The sequence below is a fragment of the Cynara cardunculus genome, assembly GCF_001531365.2.
Source record: "Cynara cardunculus var. scolymus isolate 2C chromosome LG 13, CcrdV1, whole genome shotgun sequence".
In the NCBI taxonomy this organism is placed as follows: domain Eukaryota; kingdom Viridiplantae; phylum Streptophyta; class Magnoliopsida; order Asterales; family Asteraceae; genus Cynara; species Cynara cardunculus.
In genome coordinates, this window is record NC_037540.1 from 7677922 (window position 1) to 7686907 (window position 8986).

At 31.3% G+C, this 8986-nt stretch overlaps 1 protein-coding gene across 1 annotated transcript; it reads left to right on the top strand.

Moving 5' to 3' along the window:
* The first annotated feature begins 5347 nt into the window (after positions 1-5347).
* Positions 5348-8503, top strand: LOC112524507 (calcium-dependent protein kinase 29). Its single transcript, XM_025134352.1, has 7 exons — positions 5348-6109; positions 7116-7259; positions 7348-7500; positions 7577-7692; positions 7765-7935; positions 8018-8245; positions 8341-8503. The coding sequence occupies exons 1-7, from the start codon at positions 5428-5430 to the stop codon at positions 8425-8427; spliced, it is 1581 nt and encodes a 526-aa protein (XP_024990120.1). The 5' UTR covers positions 5348-5427; the 3' UTR covers positions 8428-8503.
* The last annotated feature ends 483 nt before the right edge of the window (positions 8504-8986 follow it).

Genomic DNA, 8986 nt, shown 5'->3' on the forward strand with positions numbered 1-8986 from the left:
CACATAAAGCCATATTATAACATCGACTGAGATAAAGAATAAAATGAAATATTAAAAACACGATGTATCTCGCTGCATTGCGCGAGTACGCTTCTAGTATATATATAATGTTTTTTGGTTCCCATTAATGACGTCGCAAGAACTATGTCATGGGTTTGAACGTAACGCCTCACATCGGCCACCACGTGGTACATGATGCATTGACTTCCAAGTTGTGGATGGAAGGCAATCAAGGAAAATTCTAAATCTCCCACAAATAATTTTGTAACAACATAAATTAAACAATTTTTTTTATCAATCGTATCAAATCAATTCATATCAGTTTAATTGGTTTGTAGTATTATATTAACTAGTGTTTGACATCGCGCGTTGTACAATGACGATAAATTTTTTAAAAATTTATTGAAATTAGCTAAATGAGTCGATGATCACATTTAAATATTAAACTAATAAGAATCGACATTATCTTTGATAAATGAATCTAACTTATCATTATTGGTTGTTCTTTTAATATTATATATATATATATATATATAATTATTAAGTCTTATATATCAATTTTTTATTATATCAAACTTTGTGATTGGTTCAAAATCATAAAAAAGAAATATATGAAAATATTGATTATAATCATGAGGTGTATTAAGAGAATTATTTTACCATAATACATATCAATTTATCTTCTACATATATTCTCATAAAATATTTATATTCACCAAGCAATAATTGTGTTGTTATTTAAATTGATATAATTGTTGAATATTTTTGTAATTTGCTTATATTAGTTCATGATATACTCATTTGTAACATTGGTCAAGAAACCTCATTGAAACCACTTTTTTCCTATATGCGATTGCATAAAATGAAAATAATAGCTAATATTATGATCATTATAGATATATAAGAGTCTGACTGATTTGTTATTTTTTTCATTGACTTGTTCAAGCTTTTTAGATTTGTTTTAGACAGTTCATAGTTTGGTTTATTTATAAAAAAATCCTGAAAATAGAGGTTTTAATAAAATTATGTAAAATAAAAGATATGTATTATATTGAATTTCATATTTTCAATATAGGAATGGAAAGTCTTTTACATATATCAAATATTTTAAAAAATCAAAAATCTAAGAAAAAAATTGGTTTCTAATGTTTAGAGGATAACACCTCATTATGTTAGTTTAGTTTCTTCTTTAAGAATTAAAAATATTAGAAAATAATTTCCAAACTCAATGCTAAAAAAAGAAAAAAAATCACAATAGACCAATTAACATCAACAAAAACAAAAACTCATATCATATTTGTTTTCATGAATGACTCCTCAAATCAACAAAAAAAAACACATCCACAAAAACTGAATAAAGAAGAAGAATTGGGAGATTAAAAGAGATTATTATGCTAAACATTGTTACCTTATTTCATCAAAGATTCATATATCACTTCATTCACACAAAAAAAAAATCATATGCCTACATAATTCCAACTTTAGTGTGAATTCTCCGACTAAAAGACGAAATACTATACTTACAAAAGCAAAAACTCGTACTATGATTAGTCTTATTGAATGACGCATCAAATCAACAAAAATGCAAATCACCCCCACAAAATTATAACTGAATAGAGCAAAAGAATTGAGAGATTCATATGTTTGTATAATTCCAATTTTAGTGCGAATATCTCCAATTAAAAGACGAAAATACTATACCTACATTAACAAAAACCCATATTATATTTCTCTTATTGAATGACGCCTCAAATAAATAAAAGTGCAAATCACCTCAAAAACTGAATAGAGAGGAAGAATTGAGAGAGTTTTTTTTTCCTATTCAATGTTACACTATTTCTTTGAGGATTCATATGTCACTTTATCCCACAAAAACTCCATATGTCTACATAATTCCAACTTTAATGTGAATATCTCAGACTAAAAAAAGAAATATTATACTTACATTAGCAAAAATCTATACTATGATTTGTCTTATTGAATAACGCCTCAAATCAACAAAAATGCAAATCGCATCCACAAATTTATAACTGAATAGAGAGGAAGAATTGAGAGATTAATAGAGAGATTATCATAGAGGTGTACTACAAAATTATACATGAATAGAGAGAAAGAATTAAAAGATTAATAGAGAAGTTATATGTTGGGTTTAGGAGACCAATGTCTGTTATACATGAATATAGATGAAGAATTGAGAGATTATTATAGAGGTGTACATGAAGAGAAGATGGAAAATTATAACCGAATAGAGAGAAATAATGAGAGTTAAAAGAATACTTATTAGATAGAACATGAATAGGTTGAAACAACCTAATCAAATGATCTTAAATGTGAATATGAAACATAAAAGAAATAATGAGAGTTAAAAGAGTACTTATTAGAGGGAACATGAATAGGTTGAAACAACCTAATTAAATGATCTTAAATGTGAATATGAAACATAAAAAACAAATATTAAAGTAGGAGAAGCTTGAGAAAAGGAGAATAAAGATAAATCATTTTCTTGTTTTGAGAAGAGGCCACATCATTGCATGTGATTTCTTCTTTAATATATATATATATATATATATATATATATATATATATAATTTAAATTTGGTTGATACTTAATATTTAAAGTTGTGTATCATGATAATACCATACCGATTTCTTTTAATTATCTATTAATTAAAATTTAATCAATAATACAACACATCTTAAATTTAATTTTTAAATTATTTAATTTTAGATTTTGTTAAATTATAATATGGGTGGATATATTGAACTCGATTGAATTCTTTCGCCTAACTCAAACAACACTGATAACTTGTCCACACCTTCAATGCTCGCTTAAATTGTATTATATGAAGATTATTTAATTGTTTGTATAAGTAGAGGTACATGGTACAACACATATCAAGATGTTATTTGAATGTTTAATGATTTTAGTATATCTAGATTTAGTTGGTAAAGATGTCAACTTTAATAAATTTGTAACTTCAGTATTTGTAACTTTTGGTACAAACCCGTACCAACAGTCTCAACCAAATAAAGTTGGTATCAAGTTTAGATAGTACTAAATATAATTTATTGATATATTTTGTAAAGATTTGACAACTAAATCCAACATATCGACGCCTAAAAAATGTGAGCAATATTCCTGATTTCAGTCCAGATAACCAGAATCAAAGCATAATTGATTCAAATCCAAACAAAAACTTGAGCTTCACCTCTATAATTAAAATTTGAGATATGGGAAAATAATTCTTGTGTACAAAAAAGTTCTTTCGTCCAATAGATTACATAAAAACATATATACAAGACATTAATGATTTACGTTTAAAAGGTTTGGAAGAACGAATCAAGAATTGGGCTTGAATTTTCTGATATTTGACCTAGTTGATGCAATTGACGCCTCTTTGTGCTAACCTGATTCCATAGTTGCTGCTTCGATTTTCAAGGGGAAAAAACCAAAATCAAATTGAAGCTCAAACACAAAGAAATCAAATTATGAACCACATTAGGAATTAGAACAAAAGTTTAAGTGTCAAAAATAATCCTCAAAGTCATGATTGTTACTCGAAGGTTGGAGAAAACAAAAGCAATATGTTGACGAAAAGAAACAAAAAAGAAAACCCGTAACTTGGGAAACAAAAAAGCGATGAAGCGTCAAGGTAGCAAGGAGCAGTAGTTGTGAGAACAGGGAATAATATCGACCAGAGAGTTTTTAGGATGAATCTGTTCCGTACTATACTCAATATTGTATTAACAAAACTGAAACAATAACAACTACAATAAATTCCAACAAATAGAATTACTAACATGTCGGTGAACTTGCAGTATCTTAAGACAAAATTTGTCCACACTACTGCAATGATGTTGGACGTCATACAACTATCTAAATTGTCGAATTTTAGTAAAAGAATATCCGAAAACAATAGAGAATTAAAATCTTGAACCTTATACGTAAATTTCCCTGTTACCGTCAATGACAAAATTTCAACCGTTTTTTACAGTAAAAGAATATCCGAAAACAATAGAGAATTAAACCCCCCGAAGAGAATGGATAAGTCAAATAGGAAAAAACCCAATGTCCATAACGAAGCCCAAATCTATGTTGTGGGCTTTGATCAATTTTAATCCACCCAAAAGAGAAGTTCGATAAGGATATTTGAATTGGTAGAGTTGACTGTTAACTTGCTACTTCTTTTTAGGATATCAAGGGACTCAACTTTTTTCGTTCTTTATTAATTAATCTTTTATGGAAAAGTCTATAAAACCTCTTTCAACCTTTTTATTTTAAACCAATAAAATTATTTATTTTTCTATTTCTGATGACTAAGTTTTTGAATTTCTTTTAATAAATAAATAATGAAACTTTTAAAAATTAGTTATCTACAATTTGTCAACTTGAAAAATCTATAAACAAGTAAAAAAAACTAAAATTAGTTTTACAATTCCTAAATTATGTATTATTTTTCCCGTCGCACCCAACATTATTGCTCCCCCTCACCGCCCTCATCGTCATCCGCTCTCTATCTTTGCCCATCACCGACATTAGCCCTTGCCATCGATTTCGCTCTTTTTGATCAGTTCATTTTCTTTTTTCTATTTTCCCTATTTTTTTTATCTGTCTATATGTGCTTCGTTAAATTGTTATAAAAAGGGAGAAATCGAAAGATTAAAACACATATAAAAAAGAGAGAGGTATATCACAAAGGCCAACGACGGTGATGAACAATATGTAGAATAGACTACAATGGGGAGACAAGTGATGGCAGGGGAGAGATATGATGTCGTTGGGTGCGAGGGGTTTAAACGGTGTAGAATTTGAAAACGGTAAAACTGATAAATAAAAAATTAGTTGATTACATGTAGCTTTTTTGGGTTAAAGAATGTTGACAACTAATTTTTAAAAACTCAATGATTTATTTATTCAAAAGAAAAATCTTCATGAACTTAACCCTTCAACGTAATCTTGATTCGAAAAAAGTTCAAAACATTAATCATTCAAAATGAGGAAATTTCCGGTTAAAGCTACTAATTATGAATTAAAGGATATATATATATATATATATATATGAAGAAATCAAGATGATTGTGACAATCCATATTATTTAATCATGAATATTTTGTTGTTTTTGTAATATACAATATTATAGTCGTTATATAATGTCTGTTTCTGGGTCTACGATCACAAAACACACAACCCTAAGCCTTGGCGTACACCGTACGGTCCCCAAATGTATGAAAAAGGCTATTAACAACCCAAAGCAAGTTGGAATCAAGAAACCAACAAAGCTAGGCGTGTACCAGCAAAAAGAATCAAAAGTGAAAGACAAAAAAACTACTTAAAGCAAGGCACCTTCGATATTCATCTGAAAATCGTTACAAAACCCCAAATCCGAATCCAACACCAACCCATTTCAGATCTCATCTCAATCTCAAATGGGTATCTGTTGGTCTTTGATAAAGCCTCGTCGAAGCCATGAAATTCCCATTTCATCCCCATCACCTCCTCATCATCTTCCTAATGACCGTTTCATCCCTCCTCAAGAGAGAACATACTATCCAATCCCCAGCAAATTCGACCCACGCAAAACCATAAATAACCATGAAGAAGGGTCCATTTTAGGAAAGCAGTATGTTGACTTGAAGCAAATTTACTATATTGGGAAAGAATTAGGGAGAGGTCAGTTTGGTGTCACGTATCGTTGCACTGAAAAAGCCACGGGATTGAAGCTTGCATGCAAATCGATATCGAAGAAGAAGCTTGTAACCAAGAAGGATATGGATGATGTAAGAAGGGAGATCATGATGCTTCAACATCTAACCGGACAGCCGAATATTGTGGAGTTTAGAGGCGCGTATGAGGATGAGTCGAGCGTGCATTTGGTGATGGAGTTGTGTAGCGGTGGCGAGCTTTTCGACAGGATAACGAAAAAGGGGAGTTATTCTGAGAAAGAAGCTGCAAAGATTGGAAGGCAGATTGTGAACGTGGTGCATGTTTGCCATTTCATGGGAGTTATGCATAGAGATTTGAAGCCTGAGAATTTCTTGATGGTTAGTCAAGAAGACGAGTCGCCTTTGAAGGCTACTGATTTTGGGCTTTCTGTCTTCATTGAAGAAGGTTAGTTTTGCTGATTCATTCCTCGATTCCTCTTTTGAACCACCTTCAAGTGAGATATGTTGAGCTTGTTTGGTTCATTTCGTTGAATTTCTTACCTTCAAGTGAGATATGTTGAGCTTGTTTGGTTCATTTCGTTGAATTTCTTCTAGTTATGATGTTCTACGTAAACCGTTAGTTATCTAGAAAAGTCGAGATGGTCGACGTCATCAGGACATAACGATAACAAACGTTTTTATTAACCAAACTAGTTAGTTTTTTATGCAACTTTTTAGCTTAGAAAAGTTGCAAAAGCATATATTTTGGTACTTTTCGTTTGGTTCACGTCAATCGTGGTTGAGATATGTTTACATGTGAGCACATATTTTATGTTGCCCAAAAGAGAGAAATCCCATTTTAAAATCGGAAGCTGATTAAATCACAAGTGCTTTAACCAATTTCCAAATTAATATGACTTTCTTTCAATGTAAACAATGTAATCGTTTGTGTCAAAATATATTTGTTGTTAATTGATAATCAGCACAAAATATTAATGAAATAAATAATTATAAATAAATTCAAAATATTGTAAGATAAAAATAGGATATATTATAGTTGGAGTAGACATGTGAGTGATGATGAAATGACAAGGGAAGGGAATACGTGTAATCCACGTTGGGTCAACAAGTCAAGTGAGATAATGACAGGTAGACCAGATGCACGACTTTTTTGTCCATTCACCATTACACGTCATCATGTAAATGTGAACTATGGACCCTAAACATGCCGATGGCCCCCTCCATTTGTACGCACCATTCACACTATGTTGCCATATCCGTATAACCATAAATTCATTTCATGTCGATAATATATATATATATATATATATATATATTTAGATCATTTATATTTAAGATTTTTGAATTGATAATGAAAATCAAAATAATACACTTAACATAACCATAACCCATTTATGAAAGAAATGCTTATGTGAAATCATGTATGAAAGCATGGAGTGATTTTAATACAGGGAAAATATACAAGGAAATAGTTGGAAGCGCCTATTACGTGGCACCGGAGGTGTTACGACGACGTTACGGGAAGGAGATAGACGTGTGGAGTGCCGGTATCATTTTGTACATTCTTCTAAGTGGTGTCCCTCCTTTCTGGGCAGGTCTAATCTCTCCTTTTTTTCTTTTTCCATTTAAAATAAATATGTAAAGATTAGAAAAACTAACTAATATGATTGCTGACTGGTTCAGAGACTGAAAAGGGCATATTTGAAGAAATATTAAATGGTCATCTAGACCTTCAAAGCCCTCCATGGCCTTCTATATCTGCTGGTGCCAAAGATCTAATCTCAAGGATGTTGGCCAAAAATCCTAAGAACCGTATCACTGCCGACAAAGCCCTCGGTTAGTATTTTCTTATTCAATCATTTGGCCATAAACCCAATTGGAAGCAATGCTGAACCAAATAGACATATCTCAGAACACCCGTGGCTCAAAGAAGATGGTGAAGCATCTGAACAGCCTATGGATAGTGCTGTATTGATTCGAATGAAGCAATTTAGAGCAATGAATAAGTTGAAGAAGCTAGCATTAAAGGTATATATGCACACTTGTAAGTTCAACCTTTTAAATTTAACAATTAACTCGTATTATTGGTTGTTTTGATAGGTTATTGCAGAGAGCTTAGAATCAACAGAAGAGATAAAAGGATTGAAACAGATGTTCAACAACATGGACACAGATGGAAGTGGTTCCATAACATATGAAGAACTTAAGACTGGGCTAACAAAGCTTGGATCAAGACTGGCTGAGTCAGAGATACAACAACTCATGGAAGCTGTAAGCAACCAACATTCTTACATTTTCATTTGTATTCTATTATATACTATATATACTGATGATAAAAAGTGAAAACAATTAGGCTGATGTTGATAAGAATGGAACAATAGACTACATAGAGTTTGTGACTGCTACCATGCATCGACACAAACTAGATAGGGAAGAGAATATGTACAAAGCCTTCCAGTTCTTCGACAAGGATGACAGTGGGTTTATCACTAGAGACGAGCTCAAACATTCTATGACTCAATACGGGATGGGAGACGAAGCAACCATTGATGAAGTCCTTGACGATGTAGATACAGATAAGGTTAGCAATTCAAACGTTATGCTATTATTAACACCAAAACATTTCTTCCATATATTTATATATCATAGGATTGTATTTTGGTGGATGGCATGCAGGACGGAAAGATCAACTACGAAGAGTTTGTGATGATGATGAAAAAGGGAACAGTTGAAACAGCCAAAACACAAGGACTTGGTTTGTAGTGTTAACTGCTAATAACAACTGAACTCCTATGGCTTTTGGGGTTGTGTGAGTGTGAGTGTGATGTGCTAAATAAATAGGCAAAGGTAAAAACCCTTTGTGTTTTGCTTTAATGAATCATGTGTGTTGTAAGCATATTATATATACATATATAGAGGTTGGTTATTATACAACCCTTGACATTTGTGCAACCAATACAACCCAATCTCAACCGTCCATTTCATTTGATGAATATGTGATTTCATAGAAGTTTTGATTGTTTCCTAATATAAAGTATTAATCATAATTAATGAACTCTATTCATATTCCATAAATATTCAAATCATAATAAATGAACTCCCATCATTTCTATAAATATCTCAATTAATTGGGTTGCAAKGGTTGTACAAATACACAAGGTTGTAAAAGAAATATACCCTACATATATATATATCAAAAAGAACCATGCATAGTTGTCTTATTAGAAGGATGAATTAAGAAAAATTCCTGATGCATGTCCATAAGAGTTGATGCCAACATCCCAGGCTTCAGGCATATTATTCTTTTGGTCCAACTATGAGC

Bases quoted from the DNA above. Each gene is read 5' to 3' on its own strand.
- LOC112524507 (XM_025134352.1), top strand. From the start codon at position 5,428: ATGGGTATCTGTTGGTCTTTGATAAAGCCTCGTCGAAGCCATGAAATT. The intron at 7,501-7,576 runs GTTAGTATTTTC...GACATATCTCAG, and splicing joins CACTGCCGACAAAGCCCTCG to AACACCCGTGGCTCAAAGAA. The intron at 7,693-7,764 runs GTATATATGCAC...TTGTTTTGATAG, and splicing joins TGAAGAAGCTAGCATTAAAG to GTTATTGCAGAGAGCTTAGA.